We start from the raw sequence: 23059 nt of genomic DNA, 5'->3' as shown, positions 1-23059 counted from the left end.
AATAACATTTTTAAGCACAGTACCAGTTAATCAGAATATTATGCAATATCAAACTTTATTGCTCAAAACTAATATTTGGGGCAGGGGAACACAAGTATTCAAAGACCTAACACAAAGGCTGAATGAAAAGAGGCTTTATAGTTGTACCAACTGAGTACTGGCATCAAAGAACTGCACTCAACATATAATTCATACAGCACCCAGTAACATCAAGTTGGTCACATTCATTTTCAAAATACAATACTGTAATTGATCACTGTAAGTTGTTCCAAAAGGCAGGCAGACTGGCTTAATTTGGAACTGTTCCCACAGACACTACAGGAAGCTATTAATTTCCCCGTTCTTTCATGAAAACCAAGAATACAGACTAGTATAAAATGGAAACAGGGTTAGAAAGAAATACTTTTGCAAGTGTGATGACTGTTAGAACCAGAGATTCGTTTCCAGCAGGTGGAAATCAAGCACTAGAATTGATTTAGTTTCAATTGAGCCACTAGTAGTTTAAGTGGGTAGCACTGATTTTCCATGGAAGTTAGTAACTTTTCACTCAATATTAAACATTCAAACAAGTACTAATTGTATCTTTCAAGTCGGTATCTTACATCTCTCAAGCAGCACATAATATGCAAAGTAAAAGCTATTTCTAGAGGATGGAATGGTTGCTTATCAGTGAAGTCCATCCATGTATCAGTGTACTGATCCAATGAGAAAGAAATAAGGTCTGATGCAGTTTTGCTTTAGGCATCGTTGGGATCGAAACCATGACAGTTAACTAGAAAAAACCACACGTAGGTTACAAGTTACGCAACAATTTTGATGTCTTGAATCACACTGCATAAGTATTCATGCAGAAGCTGAAGTTAATGTAATAATCTACCCTCTATCATAGCAGCTTGTGCTTATGTGCAAATGCAACTGTTTACACTTCAAACAATAGTAAACATCGGAAATACAAGAATACTTCACAGTGACAACAGCAGTTACATAGTTTGTTCCAGGAGTTATTGCGCTTTGTCTGAACATCTTGCCAGAGACTGCAGCACGTTCGTGTTTTTTTTTTTTTTTTTAAAGAATGCATAATTTGTACTAGCCTTTGGTTCACAACGGTGCATCTGACTGTTTTAAGGGCAGTGGTAACTTTTGTAGGATTTCAGATCTTGGCAGACTGAGGTAAGACTAAAGATGGTCAGTGTGGCAAATACTTCTAGAATGATGCATCCATGGACACTGCAGATAACCTGCAAAACATTCCTTATTTGGGAAAAAAAATATAGGTGGGGATAATTTGTTGTGAAAGTGCTGTCCAACACAAACCCTTTCCCCAAGCGAAAAGATGATGCACATGCAAAGGAGCCTATTTGACTTCATTAACTTTTTAGTACTAAACCACTGATGTACAAAGATGAAGACTAAAGCTAGACTATCTGTAGTACAGCAGCAGTGCATTTGGAACAGGTGGCCGATCATGCCTTCAGGAGAGACGGTTGAGGAGCAAATTCATTTGCACTGCAAGTATTATTTGTGGCCAGATAGGGGTAAAAACAAGTTATCAGCTTGAGTAGCAGCAGCTATAAGTCACGGTGTTAGCCTGGGCTCATTACTACTGTGAAGATTTCCAGGAATAAGCATGACTTATTAAAAACAGAGGCCTCCAACTGGCTAAAATAGTCTCCTGTGGCTCGGTAGACAACACTTAACAGCTTGGGAAAATGTTCAATCGTGTTTCATTAAAAGATTCATTTCCAATATTACATGCAATTTCCCAAGCACACCAAGTGCTCTCTATTGGTGGTGAGAAACCAAGTGATTCAAAATGACTATTTGCCAAGCAGTAATGTACATCATAGTGAGTACGCATCTGTGTAATAAGAGAATTACACCTGACCTTGGATTTCAAATTAGGTGTAGAAAGCTAGTCTTATGATACAAGCAAGCAGCTTACCAAGTGGTTATAGGTACCCCATGATTAAATTATTGCTTTGCAAATGGACATCTGTATCTACTCATGTTCAACTGAGTAGTTTATTGGTATAACAATAAACTGCCTCCTAATGCATGTTCCTGCATGTTGCAGCAGGGGACATCTGGAGGTAGAACACTACGCCAAATGGCCACTGCCAATTAAAGACAATGTATTAAGAGACATTTTGGAAAGGGGACTAAAGTCAGCAGCACTGAAGCAGATAGCTATCATTCCTTCTAGTCTTTTTGTAGTGTAAAAAATAAGGATATATTTCCAGAATAAATTACTGGGCTGCACTGAGAAAAGCAATCTTTCTGCTACCCAAAAGTATTTTGTAGCCAAGTACCGACAGCTTAATAAACTGTATATAAGACAAAACTTGCATATTTATGTTCTTTATTTCAACTCAATACAATGTATGCAGAAGGTCTTATTAAAGTCCTCCATGATGCACCCTGATTTACATTCTCATAGTTTCTGCAGCAGAAACTACTCGGAAAATGCTAAACATTTAATAAAACAAAGCCAGTGACAACTTTAAAGTGTTAAAATTACTCCAGTGATTTTCCTGACCTCCGACAGTCAAGCCACAAAGGAAACAGTTTTTCTTTTGCTGAAAGATTATAGCTGTAAGAAATGCTATTAGATTTCTGTTTTAAGTGTTTGTTGGAATGCTCGGTGTAGCTGGATCTTTAATTGAGTTGCCAAGCACACGGCTGATGCGCATTCTCAGTTCATTCTGATGCATCTTGTGGAGGATTCTCTCATGAGTCCCACCAGAATGAATAGAGGCTGCAGAGCATGGTGCTTGCTAAACCACAGCCAGAGTTACCCGAGGTTCAGTGTAGCAAGCAAATAAAGAGCCATAGGCGTCTGTTTGAGTTATATGTAAACAATCATGGCTTCCTATGCTTTTTTAAAAAAAGACAACCAATTTAAAAGGCCCATACCTTGGTGTTCTCTTTTCTTGTCCAGAGGAGGAGGAGAGTGGTATACGAGACAGTTAAAAGTCCTAAGGCCTGTCAAAATTCATCAACAAGCAGCACAACTGGCCTACCTTTTATGGCATTAAAGAACATGGTTCTCCACTTTTTTCAATGTAGTTGTTGAAAGTGTCTTACCAGTGCATATTATTCTGTGCTGAAATGCAACAAAGCTCTTCAGGGGAAAAAAGTTGTCAGCGTGTTCCTACAAGAGTGTGTAGTCGTATTCCTATATTTTACATTCGTTCCACTCTTATTCTAAATTTAAATTTCAAACCTATCCATTCAAAAATCATGGACACTTTTTGGAGTTGAGGCGTGCTTGCTTCATTTTATCCTATATGAACAAACAAGCCTCTTGCCCTCTACACATTGGCCCACAGAGATTTTTGCTCTTCTGTATAAATGTTAATGATGGGAAGTTAAAAAAAAATGCAAAATTGCCCTGATGCAAAAGAACAATGCATATTTGGAGCCACTTGGGTTGTTATTTTGCATTCTGAAGCAAACCAATTCTGAATTGTTGGAAAAATTATCTTCGTGTTTTTATTGCTCCCCGATTGTTATACTTTCTGGTCACACGTCAACAGTACACAGAGGCTCGCTGCCAGGTTGAGCAGATTCTACAATTGTCATCTTGGGTTTCTTTCGTGTTTCTTCCTAAAAATGTAAGAAGCCAACCATAATTATAAACACGATTCTCTCTGGAGATCAAGGTTTTAAAAACATTTCCAGAGGAAGAAAACTCAGTTCTGGTACTGTTAGCACATTGTATCCTGATTACTAGAAAAATGTTAAAGCAGGAGAAAAAGCTTGTTCTCTTGAGAATATGGGACACCCCAACTGGGCTTGCATGGAATGTTAAGCCAAGGATCCGGAGAATCTTATGAACGAATTATGTGCAGACACGGAGAACCATTTGCTACCATGATTAGCCAAAACGGTATTTCTTAGCATGTTCTCTGAATTGGGGATCCAGACTTTTTGCCAAATAAATCAGGATGTGTAAATTAATAACAAACCCTGGTTTATAATCCTGGCTTGTAAAGGGAGCAACAAACTAGGAGCCCCAGCTCAGGCAACACACAAGTATTTTTGTTAACTGGTTGTAGAGGCAGAAGCAGCCAAGTGTGAGCAAACACAGGTTGGCTGCAGGAAGCTGCACAGTGTACAGCTCATTCACAATAAATCTGGAATCATCATTCAGCACAAACGCAGCTGGAATCCACTTCAAAACAGTAGTTACCACTCAGGAGGGCAAGTGAACCCATAATGGAACAGAAAGGAGAATGCGGAAGTCTCTATTCACAATCCTCCAATTCGAGGAGGTCAGCCTTCCAATAACGGCCACACAGTTATCTGTGCTCGCACAATGCAAGTGCCAAAATACGACAACATCAAACTAAGAACTCTTAAAAGAAGCTTAAAGAGAGAAGTTAGTGTGCAAGCTGGTTGTCTACACAGATGGAACACAGGAAAAGCAAACTAGCATCCGCTTGTCACGGCCCTATTTCAGTGCAGTAATAAAGGCCAGACTCAGTCTGTCGCAAATAAACAGCCCCTTGTAGCAACCAAAGAGAGGTTCTCATCAGTCACAACAGCACCGGAAGGGTTAGATCCAAGATCCACCCTCAGTGGAAAGAAAGACTCCAACCACACAGGATGACTCAGTGTAATTCTGGGAGATTCCCCCACCCCCTCACACAATTAGTAAGGCCTCAGGAAGATGTTTATTGGACAGAACTGTACGTGGGACTAGAATACTTGTTCTCAGAACTGAAGAGCAGTTTATAAAATAAACAAGTGCACACTCACTCTTTCCTGTGCCAATTTCTTCATTTCTTCCTGTAGCTTGTTCAGAATGTGTAGATTTGGCTTGTTCTTTTTGGCATACTGCTGAAGTTCTATCACACTTTTATCAGAGGTCTCCTGCATAAGAGTACGACAACGAAAGCAGGGGTTCTTCCCAGCTTTCTCACACACTTTATGCTGCAGGGGCCCTATTCCCAATTCCTGTCAAGGAGTCTAAGGAGGGGTCCAAGCAAGGCTAAGAGTTACAGTGGCTTATGCGAAGGTTTCTTCTGGGCTCATTAATCCTTTACCACAGTTATTACAGGACACATGCAAGCTCCCCGCAGAACAGATGGCACAGCGTGCCCTCACAGGCCTCTGATGTTTTGTTATTTTAGTGGTCAGGTGTAAGCAGGAGACCTTGCCGCTACAGCATTTACTAATGGTACGATGAGCAAAGGAGCTTACTTTTTCCCCTCAGGTTGTGAAGGAGTCTAAAATACTGAGAACACGAACCTTTAGAAATAGAGGTAACTTACCTGCTTAACCATCTTACTGCTCTCTCTACCATACATGCGCAATAAAGAGCCCCAGTTTTTCACATGCGGGTGAAGCAGCTGAAGGATTTTCTGAGATGCCAATTGCTTTCCAACTCTCTTATTTTTGCCTGCATAATAATTATAGAACGTATTTTAAAAATTGGGCTTCTGGATTGTACATTTAACAGTCTGGCACTATTTACAGGAGAAAAATGAAGTTGGGGCTGGAAATACCTTGGTCTGCCTATTTTAGCAACTGTACTGAATCCTTTTTAACTGAGCAACTAATTCTGGAGCCAGCATTGCTTAATTATATTTGTGAAGCAAAAAGTCTAGTGTCTAGTAGCAGGGGCGTGCTAGGAATTATAGGCCTTTTTCCTGCCTAAACTTTCATAGGTACGATTGCATTTTCACCTTCTCAAGCCTATTGAGATACTCAGCTTTGGTTAAGTACTTCTGATCTCAATTCAATCCCTTAACTTTAGCAGTGGTGCTCCCAGGGTCACAACATTGGTATACACAAAAAGACGGAATAAACACATTAGACGTTTCAAGGAAATTAACTCTAATCATCTGTTAGAAAATCAAGCACAAATTAAAAGAACAGCATTCCGGTTCGGAGTAGCCATCATACTTACACCAGCCACGCACAGTGTGTTTCCCACATGTCATGACGTATTCACTCTTCTGATTTTTACCAGGAATCACTTCGAACTTTATGGATGTGTCACCCATGCCATGATTTCTTAAGGAAAAATGGAGTATTGTTAGCATCTTAGCTATCTATTGAAAGAATCTGTCTGAACCGTGTCTGCCCAAAGATTTTCCAAACATGAGGGACTTGTCTATTGAAAAGTTGTTTAAAGTTGTATTTCTAATGCACAGTTATCTTCTACCCTTATAACAGAAGCATCCTCCTGGCAATACTTGTGTAGAACAAAAGGGATGGTCCAAAAAAAAGGGGATGGGGAGAAAAATACGAGCATAAAAAGATGGACATTCCAACCGAACTTATGAGCAAGCACAGTCCCAACCATTTAAATCCCAATGATTCCATGCTTAATTCTCCTCCACGTAAATCAAGGGGCTTGAAATGTTTAATTCAGCAAGACTGTGCTGGACCCACCGATAATCAAGTGCATGAATGAAAATGCTACATCCTCCATTCACATACAGCCAGGAGACTATTCAGTGCTGTGTCAGAGGAAGGAGGATTGCCAGAAGGGCCCTGTTTGGACAAGAACTGCATGCATTCCTCCCACGAGGGAAGATCAAACCGCTGACCTCAAAGCATTGCTACAAGTTTTTACTCCACCTGCATGGGATAGCACAGGTGGAACTTGGTTCCCACAGTTCACTGTCTGGATGTAGTATCAAATCATGCTAGAACACAGGAAGGTGCCTTTTCTTGAGTTAGAACCTTGCCCAATGAACTGCCTATTGCTGACTCACTGGCTCAATGCAAAGGCTGCCAGCATAAATTATTACGGGCCTGACACTGAGTTACTGCTGGTGAATAGCTGTCATATGTTAGGGATGTCGGCAAACATCTCTCAATAAGCAGGCGGGTGGCAGGAAGTAAGGAAGCAATCCTATACTGAGTCAGATCCCTGGCTCATTTAACCCAATGCTGTCATACATTTGACTGGCAGCAGCTTTCAGCCCCTTCTGTCATGCTATGGATAGTGCTAATGCCGTCGCATAGACAGAATAGCTGAGCTTTCTATTCATGAAAATAAAATTCACTTTTAATGTATTCATTCATAGCAGGTAAGGGGACTTGAATTTAGGGTCACCCCTCGATCAACACAACCTTACCTTTTAAGGCACTCATGAAGGATTTGATATGGAGACAAGAGTCCAGCTTTACTGGTCAGTTCATATACCCGTGAGTCCTCAATACTGATATGGTTAAAATACTGCAACAAAATTGAGAGATCATCTTCACTTAATGGCCTCACACACCGATTCTTAGACGTTACATTAAAACAAACGTCTCAAGGATGCAATCACAGTGCCAATGTGTTGTCACTGAATCATCAAAGCATTTCAGAAAAAAAATCTATCGCCATAATGCATTATGAAATAAAGGCAAGATCCGAGAAGAGTAGCACGATATTGCATTGGTTCAACTTCAGTTAATGAGGCAGTTTTAGAACACACATAATTTTAAGGAGGAACAGAAAAAGTGATTACAGATGTGAAACACCATTTGCAAAGGTCGAAAAAATCAAATACATTTAGTTCCACTTAAAAGGAAAGACTGGTGGAGAGTGGGAAGGGGCGAGCGAACGATGCTTGACCGTTTTCCTGTAAGTGATGCAAGGTGCACACAACAGCTGCATTCAGACTATTGTCACTGGGTTCAGAAGAGGCTCTCAAACCACTATCTGGAATTGTTTTAAGTGCGTGGTTTAATCCATGGAACTATGGTTAACTAAAGGCTTCCAAACTCTCAAGCACAACATGCTGAAAAATGGAAGGGAAGGTCTTGCACACACAGGTGCAAAACCTGCTCGTATCCCAGCATGTTAAGACAAGGTACGATTGTCCAGATGCGGTTCCCAGCTTCGTCAAGTGCAATGAAAATCCATATTTTACACACACTTTGCTGTTCTGGATACAAAATAGAAGGAATGGTTTTAAAATACAGGGAAGCTTTAATGTGACTGATGAGCCTGACACAGGCAAAGACTAATACAAGACACACTGCAACAAAGAAGTGCATCCAGATGTGCCTCTTAGGAACAGCTGCCTGGGGAAAAATAGAAAAAGGGGCTTTGGGATTTGACTACTACTGCCAATATTTAAAAATGTTAATAGCAACCATTTTAAAATATTATTTTGAAAGTACGTTCCTCACAGCCCAAATATTCACTGGAAGTAGCATTTTACAGAGGAAAATTACAATGGCTCACACCCCAATTAAGTTGCAATGTGACAAACATACTTGGGAGTAAGACTCACTGAACTTCCAAGTAAACACGCAGAGACCTGCGCAGTATATCATACCTCTAGTTCCTCACTATCTTTGGGCTTTTCCTCTGAAGTCTGTTTAACAAAATCAGGAATGAGGATTTCCAGTGTAGCTCGGGCTGCGGAAATAAGTTATTAAAATGGTTACATGCTGCAGTAATCTTGTATCCTGCAGGTCTGAATGTCCTCCTGAGAATTCAGTTGATCATGCAACAAGATTTTCATGCTGTTTTTATAGTGTGGAAGAGATTTCTGTTCTACGGCCTGTGGAAAAATCTCTGGAAAATTAACATTAGCTTTGTTTGTGAAGCATGTAGGGTTGTGACATTAAGTGCTACGGGCACAAACCACCAAGCACTGTTGTTATGAACTCTGCCCCCATTTTATCAAGGTTCTAGCTAACCACCGTTGGCGTAGAAAGAAGCAAAGAAGAGATAGTATGGACAGCAGGGCCTACTGAAGCTTTACCCCGAGACTGCATTCCTGTTAAGATCGCTTAAATTACCCAGAAAACTTCAGCTATTGGGTGATAAAAGATGATAATAAAACCAAAGGAGTTAAAACAGAGTAAAAGCGCAGCCTAAGGCTATGCCTAATGAATAACCATGCCTTGCTTCAGTCAAGGGACTGTTCATATCATTCTGATCATCACCATCACAATTTGCCCCCACCCTCCTACCCAGAAAAGAGCAAGCAAGGCATTTGTCTAAATCAATTTATGCTAACTCCTCAGAGGCTTCACGGGCAGTACTGTATTTCAGCCACACATACACCTAACACATTCTTTTCATTTTTATGGAGCGTGGTCCATTCAGCACAGGGGAACCAACAAGTAAGGACAGTCTTTACTACCCAACAGCAGTAAAACACAGATAATATGTGTAACTTCAGTATGTTTATATTACCAGCTTTATTCTTGGCAAGTTTCTTGCTGCTTGCGGTTCCTGCCCCATAAGTTACTCCATCAATAATAACTGAGGCTCCAAAAGGCTCACTTGGGTTCTCTTTAAAAGCGAAGAGACAAAAGTGTAAGTCATTATATTGTACACAAGCCCTAACCTTACAGTACTGAGATGTCAGAGAAATATTCGCTCTTACAATGAGAGATAAGAAAAGCTGTTTGTATTATGCAAGCAGGCTGCTTCCATCATAGGTATATGGAATAAAAGTTCACATTTTTGCACGTCATCTCTTTGTGATGGAACCAGCAGATCAGCAAGTTTAACAGCTGAAAATCTGCTATGTTAGAAGTTTTAAGACACAGTTGTGGAATAAGACAGCAGACACGCTACTGAAGGATGTGCCTTTAGGTTTAGGATTCTCTAAATTACACATTAGCTTGTCAATGTTCTAAAGTCTTATGGTTTCCAAAGTAATGTGTTTATGATTAACATTTTAATCTCATGTTTATTAAATGTTTAAGACCGGGGCCTCCGTTAGCTTGTTTAGCCTTCCTCATTCCGTTTTTGTTTTTTGCATCCAGCCTTTTAGATCTGAAGCATGAGAGCAGGGACTGCCTTTTTTAAAATTATCCATAACTTTTTCTGACAGCTTTATAGACTGAGGAGCAGGACAACGATGTTTTACATAAATTAAACTAAAAGCAGTTACATTACAGTGAACTACATTTTGTTTCCAATCCTCCATAAGCTTTTTAAAGTTTCAAGTACAATGTGCATCCTGGACGCTTTGTCTATATTCTGAAATTAAATATATTTAAGAGGAAGTCTTACATAACGCTATCATTTCTCTTAAATACCTGGTTGAAACCCTACCAAAAATACTATGTGACGACTTACCACATTCAAAGAAATTGTAAACAGGTCGAACCTTTAGGACTCGTTGCATGTATTCATGCAGGATACAAACTTCAGATTTCCCATTGGGATTAATAACAAACTCTAGAAAAATAAAGACATTTCATGTATGCAGTTCTGAGTGTCCTAGAGGCTCACTCCAGAACCACTTGCCTCAAGAACATCTCAACCTATGCCAATCTCCTAGCATCTTGAGGGGAGTCCCTCCTGTCTGTGCTACAGCCTACACAGTTCTGTGTGACACTCTGTGAAATAACGGTGTTTGCACACTGCAGGTAGAGCAGGTTTTCCTCCATCACCTGAAGGGGTTTCTTGGCAAGTGCCTCCACTAGCTCCTTCACTCCCAGGTACTCTGTACTGGAACATATTTATGAAACATCTCCAGGACAGATCCTGATGATTGACAATGGCCAGCTTCCCCCCCTCAAGAATCATCCAATCCAACAAACTCTATTTCCAGGTCTTGTCGTTGGCTCAGGCAGAGATACCTGGACGAGGGACTGAAGCAGGCAATAAAGAATGAGAGCTGTATTCAGCTGCGTTGATTAAGAAATTCTACTGGGCATACACAAACCCATGGGTGCTCTAAAAGTTGCTCATTGAACCAGCCACAGTGGCCAAGACAGGCCACTGCATTCTCCCAACACCAAGATAGAAGTCAACTTCACATTTTCCAGTGTTAAAACACAAATGGTACCAAAACTGGAAACATTACAACTGTGAAAATGAAATCCAATTCAACATAAAACTGCCTCGAAACCCTTGGTTAGTAGTCACAATATACATACATAAAAACGTCCTACCTTTCTTTGTGGGTGCATCTTGTACAGACAAGGTAATAAGTTTTTGATTGGCTGGTAAAATGGGTCTCTCAGACTCTGCTTGTTTCCTCTTCATCTCACGGTTGAACTGCCGTCTCTCAGCCCAGGTTCTAAACTTTTTTACAGTTACTTGTTCAAAGTCAAAACGTTTTTCAAGATAGTGCCTAAAATCTTCAAGTTCTAGGAGAAACAACAAATCCTGGTTGTTCTGCATGCTTCACCAGAAGCTGCCAGTTTTCTTTTAAGACAAAGCCTATATAAGATCTGATATGCAATTGCCCTGTCCTGATGCAGATGGCATTGGAACAAGAATTTCTTTACAGAACGTCAAGATAAACTCTACTACTTCAGGATGGTAGAATGGATTCTACGATTTATGATAAAGGCATTTAAAATGAAGCTTCATAGGAATTTATTTTGCATGCTCCATTTGTTAACCACCGCAGTCTCAGGCAAGAGCAGCACCGCAACACAACCTGAAGTAAACGCTGTAAATCCACATAATAAAACTCCGCAAAAAGAACCCAGGCAGCTCTTAGGTCTAAAGTCCTCCAAATCCAGAGCTTCACATTTTCTACCATAAGGCAGCCTGAAAAACACTGTCAGATTCTGAGCCCTGAAAAATGCCCATTTTCAGCACTTACCTATTGACTCATCTTTGCACACTTCAACTTTGGCCTTAACTTGACCTAAGGCTCCTTGTGCCGCATCTCCCCCCGACGGGTCTTTCTCATCTAAAGTCCCAGAATCAGCAGCAGTGGAGTCCGGCTCCTCAGTTTGGCAGTTCAATTCTAAAGACTTATCTGTGAGCTTTACAGGTGATACTTCACCATTTGGGGTAATATCATTGCTTTGTTCCCTTTCCTCATTTTCCTTCATTTTTTTATAATGCAAACAAGGAATGCTACTCAGAGGAGGATCATGTTTCTGCAAACAAAAGTTCAAATATGAGAACAAAACTACGAAACCCGATTATCATTTCCATGGTGCTCAAAGTACATTATATACCTGTGCTATCTTTTTACATGCAATCTTTCAAAATAGAGAATTTTCTCTAGTTTGGGAAATGGATCATGTTGTCTAATGTTTGCTTTACATATACAGCCGGTTGGGCCTGATTCTACAGATTGCTGACCATCTATTTTCTGTACTGCCTGAAAAGAAGGTGCGCATGAACACGTATGTGTGCACATGCATAAATAAATGAACAATGGCAGCCTAAAGCTTCCAAAGTGCAAGCAGACCTGGGTGATCTGTGTACTTCGCAATATTTTTATATTAACAAAGTGGCATTATAATAACACAACAAGATGTTATTTGTTAATGGTCAGTTACTGAAGTATAACTAAAAGCCCTTATACACCTGAGCGCAATTCATAATGCGCTGCTACCAGCATACTCCAACAAAATAGCCATCCGAATAGTTGATTCTGCAGCAACAGCACTTACAGATGTCTGTATTGTGAACATTTAACTCTCTTTAACTTTTGGTAGCCCACATTTCCCCCTCCCTGCTAGTACAGGAAGACTCTGCTTTCCACAGCAACCAGCCAGATACTTCCAGGAGGCTCATGGGAAGGCTTGAATGCAACAGTTCTCCCAGGAACTGGTATTCAATGGCACCCTGTCTCTGAACAGGGAGCTGTCATATAGTTGTCATGACAAACAGATAATCCTAAACTTTGCATCCATAAATACTGAAACTGCTCAATCAGATCACAGGGAAACATTAATAAATCTAATTCCAATACCAATCATTTAAGGTCTGCTACATCATTTAATAAAACTTAGTTTAATTTTGAGTACAGTGTGCGTGTAACAATGCCATTCTATCCTAATTATGGGTGATAGATTCTGAGATCTTCATATTTAATGTGGTTTACAGATCTATATATACATATTTCCGAAGTAAAATGAAGCTTGGTTTCTGTATGCAAAAATTCAAAGACCCGCTGTTAGCAATGTTTTACTAACTATAATGGCAAAAACCACAGCCCTGCAAAATGTTTTAAATCTAACAGGTTTACACTTCCAAAATGATGAAATCTTCATACCCTTATGCTTCCTGTTCCCAAGAAATAAGGTCTAGACCAGGTAACAACTCTGGATTCTCTGTGCAAATATACAGGAATGCCTGAGTTATGGAATGTCATGATCCATCCATCAGGCAAGGGCTCTGTAGGAGGGCGGCCACGACCTGAGAAAGAGAAAGAAATTATTCAGCACACCTGCTTTCCAATCCTTGTATAAAATCTTGTTTTTGAATAAGTAGAGACATCCCCACCCACTAGTTAATAGCCAGGCTAGCATTAGGCAAAGGCTCGGTCACTGATTTATAAAGAACTCTGCTGCCATTAAAGCCATTAAAATACACCAAGACATCTCATACAGAGTTTCAAAGAAAAGACGCACCAATGTCTTTTCCAGCCTATGTCCAAAGTTTGCAGACAATTTGCTTTGCTTAGTGAAACTATGATGATAGTACTTTAAGGAGCAAAGAGCACATAAAAACAAAACTGATGTATAGTTCTAAAGTGAACATCTGCATTAATTTCAACTTTCATTTTCCACAATACTGGTGGGACATCCACTCCCCCCCCCCCCCCGGGCAAATGTTGTGGCCCTCACACAGCTAACATCCTGTGTCTCTAAATGTGATGAAGAAAAATTGCTTGCCTTTCTTTCCAAAAAAGGAAAGAAAAGTGAAAATGATCTCACATTTAAATGACCCACTTGCTTTCAGATACTCAGAGACACCCCACATTTATACATTTGACCAGGAATATTCAGCATTCCTCTTAGAAAGACTAAGAAATCCAATGGAAAAGACGGCTACAACTCAAGAGTTCAAAAACCCTGTCCATTAAACAAGTATATCTTTACATGTAGAGTGAGTGTCAACTTTCCATGAAGGAGCAAAATTCAAGGACAGCACCTTTGAGATACTCCTGAAGATACATGTAAATCAGTGTTTTAGGACAGTGGATGCGAACTACTAAAACCGTGTTAACCTGGAAGGAAGAGCTAGATACTTGGCTCGCTTTCATTTTTACCTTACCCTAACTTTACTGCTACAATCATTTGTAAATCTTATTCTCTTTGCTGATAATGTCCACATATACCACTGGATAACATGTAAGTAGCTTACTTTTAAGAACTGTTTTTATTTTGGTCATCATTGGCTGCACACTTGTTTCTCCATCAGACTGATGGTCACTCTCTGCTCCATATTTCTCATCAAGTCTCCTTTTCTTGGGAACACAAAGGCCTTCTTCCAGCAGAGCATCCACATCATTATCAAATTCATCCTGAAAAATACATTGTCAGATACCATGGCCCTATAGCTATTCTCCTTTCCAGACTCTGCTAACACAACAAGGCAAGAATTATCTGTAAAAATATCTACAAATACCTATTGCTACAACTAAAAATCAAGGCAGCATGCTTTTTAGCTTTTAATTTAGTTCTTTTCATACTCAGGAACGGGATGAGTAAATCCCACAAGCTACGTGCTAACAGGTATCATCACTTCTCACCCAGTCTCAGTACTGTTTAAATGCGTATGTTCTATGGTTAAGGAGCCCCAAACATTGACAATTTGGTAAAAATAGACCTTCCTAAATAGACATTTTAGTTAAACAAGATAGATTTACTTACCTCGTAAGAATAATTTAGGGTCTCTTCATCCACTTTGTCTCTCTGTACGATTGCTTTAGATGCAAACCCTCCTTCTTCATCTATTTCCATCAAATTGTCAGTAAAATCCTCTAAATCGTCCAGAACTGCATACTCCACTCGCTTTTCCTGATCTACATCATTTTCATCCTCCTTTTTGTCATCGTTTTCACTAGCTGCACATGTAGCTTGACCATTACTACCCCCAGCATGAGGACAAACATGCATATCCCCATTGACATTATTAACACCTAGATCTGAATCTGTCTCATAATCTTGCTCAGCTCCAGTGTACAGAACTTTTCTGTCCTTACTTTTGCAGCTCTCTGTAAAGCTAACACTAATCTTTACATCTTTAAGCAATTTAAGATCAGGGGTGAACTTTCTGACTGAAGGCGCGTGACGAGCAGTTCTTGGGCTTTGGTCACTATTAGGATCTATGATAAGACGACTTTTGTAGCATGAAGATCCCTTTGTGAGAAGCTGTGTCCTGCCGACAGTGTGCACGTCCCCAGCAGGGGTATCTGACTGTCCATCACCACCAGAGCCAACGTCCATTACCTCTGCGTCACTGGACGTTTGCAGGGGAGGTGGTGGGGGCTGTTCATTAGGCGGCAGTGGTGGGGGACAAGAATCATTCTCCACATTCACTTCTGTTGCTGGCTCTTTTGGGAGGGGAGGTGCAGTCTCGTAATTCTCCATAATTAAAACTTACAAAAGAAAACAAGGCTTTAAATAAAAAAGGCAAATAAATCTATATTCCTAACATGCAGAAGTCCATCAAGACAGGATTTGTCATGCTCTATTCAATATGCAACACTGATGATTCAATTAAGCTGACTACATTGTTCTTTTCATTAATGTAGACAGCTTTCAGAATCACTGTCTCAATTACTGGAAATCACAATGCATTCAGCTTAAATAGCTGGTATCGAAGCAAAGAGCATCTTCACTGGCCGCATGCAGATGTCCTTTTCGTCTTTCAACCTATGAAGAAAAAAAAAATTAACGGTCACAGGAAAGCTTTGACGGTCTACTGTTTTATGATTATGAAATACATAAAATCTCAGCACACTACAAGTACACTACACAGAACTCCAAATGACATCTGTTTACCTATATACTGTTGCACAGCATCAGAAACAGCAATATTTATGGTCACTCAGAGAATCTTACGAAGGAAATGTTTTTAAACAAGGTTGTGCAAAAATGTTTATTTTTCTTTATGTTTAAGCAACAGACTGCTAAATGGACTGTGACAGTGTTACTAGCCCACCTGTGGTACCAAGCTAATACTGCCAAACAAAATATGACTGTAGAAGGGCACTTTCATTCCAAATAACACTTCTCTTGAATAAAGGATATTTAGCTGGCTATTAACTAAATGCAACAGCAATACAAATATTAATTTCATTTAAAGAAAATAAATTTGAAATTCAGAGCCAATATAAAGGAGCAATTCAGTCTGATCCCAGTAATTTATGTAAAATCACACCAGTGTAGATTCACCAGATGCCCATATGTAAAATTGTGTGAAATGACTTCACACAAGGAACAATGACAATCAAACACATGGGCATCTTGTAGGAAATGCATGTTACCTCTCATGCCTGTACATGCATGTATCTCTGCTAGAGTACCACTTACATTTACTGATTCAGAGCACAGACTACAAGAAAAATGTCTCCAGGTTCAAATCAATCCTCACTGCATAGCCTTGAATAAGCATCTGCCTATCATACATGAAATGCCTTGAGGTTACAAGAGTGGCTAACTTTGCAGGCAGGGCAAGGAACACTTAATTATGCACAGTGCTACGTAATTTTACCTTCCCAGTGTGAAAACTGTAAAAGTAACTTAGAAAGGCATAAGTATTATTTCTGCTATACACACCCTCCTCTGGGCTTTTCGTATTATATACAGTAAAACAGATGTGTGCATCCCACATAATGATGTGTGTGTGAAATACAGCAAATTTCCCAAGTAGTGCAGCGACCATGGAGAGAGACGGGAATTTCTTACCTGCGGCTAATTGATTTCTCCAAGTCCCTCTATGTAAACCCAAACAGAACGTTCTAAGTCCTCCTACCAGCAAGGAATAAAGGAATTATTCCCCCTCACCCACACCACAAACCCCAGATGGATGAATCTGCTCAAGTCAAAACTTTATCAAGAAGTAGATATATTTTCCCCAGTTATATCAGGAGAATCAAATACTTCCCATATGCAGTCCTTCTAAATGATGCTCCCTCTCAACAGGATGAATGGGTTTTAAAAGTGGTGCACAGGGGAGATAACAATAGTTTCAGTCCCTCAGTTAAGTGCATTTGGAAGGTGGAAGCAAGACTGATGAGCACCAATGAAGTATTTTATAGCAGTTCTATTTCTGTTCCAAGAAAGAATATTGGAGAGCTTTACTCTTTGGGTCAATTAGAAGCGAGCTCTTGGTTGCATACGTAAGTCAGAAAGGAACCAAATGAGTGCTCCAAATGAGAAATATCCATATACATCAGGCATGATCAACCCAATGCCCTTCAGATGGTTTGAACTACCATCATCTCTGGCCATCCTGCTGGAGTGTATCATAGTCCAAAGCATCTGGTAGGCAGCCTACTCAGCGATGTGGGGCAAAACATTTTGTGAAATAGAATTATATCTAGTGTTTAATTTTTCAGCGGAAAATTCCATTTCATGGTCATTATTAACAATGAACGGATATCACCTACAAATATATTAGACAACTGTAATTAACTTGTTTAGGTAGTTATCCCTAGCAAGGATGCGAAAGAATATTATATGCCACTAAAATACCTAATCTGAACTAATAAGTAGGAGCAGGGGCGCAGAATGACTTGAGTGCCCCAACAACCTCAGTGAAACAGGGTTAAACTCTGATGTCAACAGTTTTCAGTACTAATTCATCTCCATTATCCTCCATTTTCCAATTAAATTGGCCTTGCTTAGCGTGAAACTATGCTGATTTGTTTCATAAAACAAAAAAAGAATCCAAGATTAAAATGCAGCCAGACCCAATGTCCAAGCTGCCTCGATGACATTGCAGTAACCATAAGCAGGCTGATGGGTTTTGTAGGCTGGTAGCTTCTTCTAACTAACTCTAAGGTTGAATTAAGGTTCTTGAGAGTTTTCTAAACTTTGAACATAGCATTCATGTCCTGAAAGAATATCACCACGAAAGCTCAAGATTAAATTGTCCTGTTTCCAAACTACCATTCATCATCCCAAACCAATTTCTAGAAAGAGAGCTCCTAGATTTCACCATTCCGAGACAGGAGAGCAAGACTTTGCAAACTGGGAAACTGCTTAGACAACTGCAATGTGGATGCACAAATCTCTCAATTAAATTTTTCTAGCATCTACCCAACCAATCCCTAATTTGTTCCTGAATGTACAGAAACCATTTTCACCCTTATAAAAGTCACTGACATTAGCTGAAAGGGGGAAAGGCTGGTTGTAAAACAAGGGTTAGAGATGAGTACGAAGGCTCTCCAGAATCAAAGCCTATGAATTCCACATTTCATCAGTTGAGAGACTTTACAAACACTATGTTAACAGAAAAGGCCGACTTCAACTCCAGGGGTCTAGCACGCCCTAGATTCACTCCTGGATACAGAAATCCCAAGGTTGATGAGCGGGGAAATAAATAATAGATAAACTCACTCAAGTCTAGAAGCAGTTAGGCATCTCTCCTTGAGAGGAAGGAAATGGGATTCTGCCAGCCGCTGTATCATTAAAAATTGCATTAGTGATGATCACCATCAAGGACTAGCAGAAAGAGGCTGGTACATAAAGGTCTGCAATGTCTACAGACAAGTCAGTCCTCTGGATAATACCACTGGGAATACACTGCGCACCTACAATCAGAGCCCTCTCTGAGATGGCCCCTCAACTTTGGAATGCCTACCAAGGGAGAGATATTGGCATTGACAGCCTTATTCTTCAACTTTCTTATTGTCAAGCATTTTGAGGAGAATTTTAAAGTTTAAGCTTCAATTAGATGTACAATAGGAGCTTTCTATGCCCCTAATTTTACAGCATTACATCATTTTTATAATTTCATGTACAGCAGTAAAGTAACTTTAAGAATAGGTAATACAACTATATCTGAAGGTAACACATGCTAAAATAAAAAGCTACTCATACTGGATGCTTTCTTGCAAACTTATTTTCCAAATAACACCACTCCACACCCAGACTTTATTCTCAGAAAATAGAAAATTAAGGAACGAGAATGAAATTATTCAACAAACTGAAACCACTATTAGTACAGCTATAATTAAACCCTATTGTTGTTTATCACTGGTTAGACACAATCCAGGTCATGGATATATTGTGTCATATGTCACAGTGTTCTCTGAAGGCAGGTAATTCAGTGAAAGTAAGGAGAGCCCTTGATTCAACTCTCACTCCTGGCACAAAATTACTTTACTGCCTTTGGTGGGCATTATTATTATTATTATTATTATTATTATTACATTTTTATACTGCCCATAGCCAAAGCTCTCTAGGTAGTTGACAGCAATAATCATAGAATCATACACTCAAGTCACCCATCCCATTTCTGCCCAGGCCTGACCCTGCTTAGCTTCCAAGATTATCTTCTGCCTCTTCCCCATCTGCAATATTAAGATAATACTATCCATATAATGTAAAGCCAGAGCAAAGGCCACTGAGATATACAATACTTTGAAAGTCTAGAATGCACCCTTATGAAGTATTTATTACTGCAAACTACTCTTGAATTCTTACATGGTGTCAGTGTGCTAGGTGCTGCACACCACCGAGTCGTGGCCATTGCTGCCTAGTGATGCACTCTACAATGCAGAAACTGCAGAATCACCACTGTGACGTTGGGTCACATCTAAGCTAGGAACACCATTAGCATACCAACTCACATTTGAAGGAATGATAGGAAGGGCCACACATGTGAATGCAAATCAAGTTCTTGGATTGCTTTTTAAAAACAATGGTCCTGTTTCTCTAGCTTTAAAAACACAACACTATAACCCTAGCAGTCTCCCATGAGAAGCTAGAAACCGGTTTCCCTTTCAAAAAACAAGAAAACTATGAGACATAATAAAGTTAGTATACAAGATAAGAACTCTCAAGGCGCAAGGGTTGGGTGGTGACTTGACCACCATTACAGTCACAGCTAATGGTGCAGGGGCTTCCTAGAGTCTCAGACTTTCCCCCAACACTAGCGAGACAGCCTGGCGGGGTGGGGGGGATAACTCCCCACCACTTTTATGAGATAACTTAAAACTTTCGGAGGAAAGCCAACAACCAAAGGAAAGAGATGAAGGTACAAATCATGATCTGAACTATCTTCTGGGTGGTATTACTTTTATCCTATTATATTTTAAGCTCTCTTGAGTACTCTTACAAGTGAAACAGCTAGCTATCAATTGAGTAAACAAATTATAGTGTTATTTCTTTTGCACACCGTGGTCTATTTGCCAAACAAAGGCCTACAATTTCAAATGCATCACGATACCCCTGTGCAATCAGGGCTCATGGGGGGGGGGGTTGCAGCGAGGCGGCTCAGCACTTTACTCATTGTTTTTAGAAAACTCAGGCTGCGCGCCCCGGCCCACCTGAACTTGGAGGGGGTCCGAGCTGGCATGCATTCAAGGAAGCCTAATACTGGTTCCCCGCCCGCAGCCCCACAAAAACCTCCTGCTACTACACAGAAAAGGCAAGGGGAGAGCCCCCCTCCGCCTCCCCCCTCGAGAACGATGCTCAACCAGGCTCATGTACCCTTCCTCTCCTCGGAGCTCCACAGAGGGGAGGGAGGGGAGGGGAGGCGAGGGAGGGAGGGGAGGCCAAGGGGGTGACGAAGGGAAATCTACCCCCCCAACACACACACTCCTCCGATCGCCCAGAGGCGGCGGCGGCACAGGGCCTGAGCCGAGCGGCTCTCGCGCGTCACGACCGCCAAGCGAGGCGGCGCTGCGGCGGCCAGGCCGCGTCCCCTCGCCGCGCCCTGCCGGAGCCCGCAGGCCCGGCACCCACCTGGGCCATGCCCGGAGTGTCCCTGCCGCTCCTCTCTCTAGGGCTCGCTTTTTGTTTGCGCCTCGCCCCACCACCAAAGCCAAAGCGCGTGCGGGGAGAAGCCGAGGCGGGAGTGCCTTCCTCCTCGCGGGCCCGCTCTTCCTCCTGCTCTGCCCCGCGCGGAAGCGTCTTGCGTCCCCGCGCCGCGCCTCACTCCTCCCCACCCATCAGCGAAGTCGCCCTCTCACTGCCGCCGCCATCTTTAAACGGCTCGAGTTCCCAGAAGAGGCTCTTTCGCTGGGACCTCTCCCAGCCAATCGCCGTCGAGGACCGGGCGCCTTCTGGCTCCCGCTTTTTTTGCTCATTGGCTGGCGGCCGGGTCAGCGGCCTCTTCTGAGGGCGGCCGCCAATGAAAGGAGAGACGGGCGGCGGGGAACGCGACCAATAGGAAGTGAGGGGAGGAGCTAGAAGAGGCCGGCGAAGGGAGGGGATGCACGCGCGGGGGCGCGCGGGGGGGCGGTCTCCTGGCGTTACGTCATCAGCAGCCTTGGTTCATATTGCTTTTGGTAATAATAAACAGGGTGCGCAGTCAGTGCTCGTCTGAACGGGTTAGTGTCGACAAAATATAAAAAGAACACGTCAGCGAGCCAAATATTTTAAAAAAGTTACATGAGCAGCCATAATAACCCCAGATAATAGCAAGAGCAAAAGCAGCAATCATTGATTTCTCATGCAGGAATCATTTTATTCATTAAAATCTTGGTTATGGAAGGCTGGGAGACCCTGCATAAGGCTCTTCAAGAGGGCCGAGTTCCGATTTGGGAAAGGTTTGCGAGGGTCGCATTCCATTCAGAAATTGCATATTCACACAATTCTATAGATTTTAAAGATTTATATCCTGCTTTAGAAGTTAGGACCAGCACCTTGAAATGGGCTTGGACATGAACGGGAAGCGACAGTTGTTGTAGAAATAATAGCAGAACCTGAAGCCAGTGTTACTCGAGTAAGACCAACATAAGAAGAACAAGCACCAGGCATTATTCTGGTTGCAGCGTTTCACACCAAATTTAGTTTCCAAATACTTTTCAAGGGCATGTGGACATTGCACAGTAAGCTAACCTAGATGTGATGCAATGCGGGAAAACTGGTTTTCTCCAGGATGGGGTGGCCCTTTTCTGTCCTTCTTCAAATATCCTTCTATCCAGTGCTTTTTCTGTAAAAAAAAAAAAAAAAAAAGTGCCGGAACTCACATCTTGGGGTCACACTTTTACACTAAAAAAGATTTTTAGTGTAAAGCCAGTCACCCTACACATACATAAGCATAATGGTCACCGCTGGCAGTAAGCACTCACTCATTATCAGCACGGACACAAAAGCATATGTTAATGATGTTTGCTGCTGATCTGCTAAGCCCGACAGGCGATTCAAAATCACTTTGTAATATCCATTGGAAAAAAAGGTGCCGGAACTCCGTTCCGGTGCGTTCTATGACAAAAAAATGCCCTGCTTCTATCTAACTATTAAAATATATACTAACCTTGCCCTCATCTGCACTGGCCACTCTTTAAAAAAAGTTAGGTTAGAACAACTTTTTAAAAAGTTGACCCATGGTGCAGCCACTAAACTTTTTGAAGGAAAAGGAAGGGCACTGCTTCCTCTGCACAGGTTTGTTGCCGTTACGTGAATGAGGTTGACTCTGACTTATGGTGGGCCCTATGAATCCAGGCCTTCAAAATGTCCTGTCCATGACATCACTGCTTCGCTGTTCTAAACTGAAGGCTGTGACTTCCTTCACAGAGTGAATCCATCTCTTATTTGGTCTTTCCTTTCTCCTTCTGCCTTCACTTTTTCCTAGCATGATGGTCTTTCTCCAGGGATTCTTCCTGTTTCATGATGTGGTACAGTGCTTAGAGATGCTTTTAATATAAGCAATTTAGACATGCAATTAAATCGATCAACCTATCCAGAAAGCCAGTGTGATTTATGAGAATGTTTGGACTAGGAACAGGGCGATCCGGGTTCCAGTTCCCACTTAGTCATGAGCTTCCCAGGTGACCTTGGGCCAGCCTCTCACACATAACCTTCCTCACAAGGTTGTTGGGAAGAACAAATAAGATGGGGAAGAGATCCATATACACCCCCTGAGCTTTTCACAGGAAGGATGGGCTTTAAACAATCAAAACTAAATACACACCCTTACTCAGGAGTAAGCTCCATTAATCTGCATGGAGGCAACGTGTTCAGGCTCCACAGCAGAGGCGATGGAAGCAGAACCACCCAGTCCCCTCCTAAACGATGCAAGGGATGCCAACCTCCTATTTGTCTTCTTGAAAGAGAGAATCAATAACCCATCAAGGGACTAAATTGCATGCCAACACCCATGTCGTTTCCCTCCAGCTAGTCCTGACCTTTGAAGTGGCACTCAGTGCTTAAGTTCTTTCAAGGAAGCACACTTCCTGTGTTGGACACCTTGCGGAGGCAGGAT

The 23059-nt window shown here is 41.4% G+C and overlaps 1 protein-coding gene across 3 annotated transcripts; it reads right to left on the bottom strand.

Moving 5' to 3' along the window:
- Positions 1 to 30: 30 nt before the first annotated feature.
- On the bottom strand, positions 31 to 20816 carry DGCR8 (DGCR8 microprocessor complex subunit). Of its 3 annotated transcripts, XR_006415704.1 has the most exons (15): positions 20596 to 20816; positions 14548 to 15552; positions 14039 to 14198; positions 12945 to 13087; positions 11535 to 11817; positions 10873 to 11070; positions 10052 to 10153; positions 9158 to 9256; positions 8289 to 8371; positions 7095 to 7195; positions 5915 to 6021; positions 5277 to 5404; positions 4762 to 4875; positions 2914 to 3606; positions 31 to 1251 (listed from the first exon to the last, which is right to left on the bottom strand). XR_006415704.1 is itself a non-coding variant. In XM_044440454.1 (14 exons), the coding sequence occupies exons 2-14, from the start codon at positions 15265 to 15267 to the stop codon at positions 3523 to 3525; spliced, it is 2322 nt and encodes a 773-aa protein (XP_044296389.1). In that variant the 5' UTR covers positions 15268 to 15552; positions 20596 to 20816; the 3' UTR covers positions 31 to 3522. The 3 variants fall into 3 exon arrangements, 2 of the variants coding, with proteins under 2 accessions (XP_044296389.1, XP_044296391.1); XM_044440454.1 differs by having other exon boundaries at positions 31 to 3606; XM_044440456.1 differs by lacking the exon at positions 20596 to 20816 and adding an exon at positions 18244 to 20151 and having other exon boundaries at positions 31 to 3606.
- Between the last annotated feature and the right edge of the window lie 2243 nt (positions 20817 to 23059).

This window comes from Varanus komodoensis, unplaced genomic scaffold, assembly GCF_004798865.1.
Source record: "Varanus komodoensis strain SLA01 unplaced genomic scaffold, ASM479886v1 scaffold38, whole genome shotgun sequence".
NCBI lineage: Eukaryota > Metazoa > Chordata > Lepidosauria > Squamata > Varanidae > Varanus > Varanus komodoensis.
Note: the sequence above shows the minus strand (reverse complement) of the source record. Positions and strands in the feature narration are given on the sequence as shown.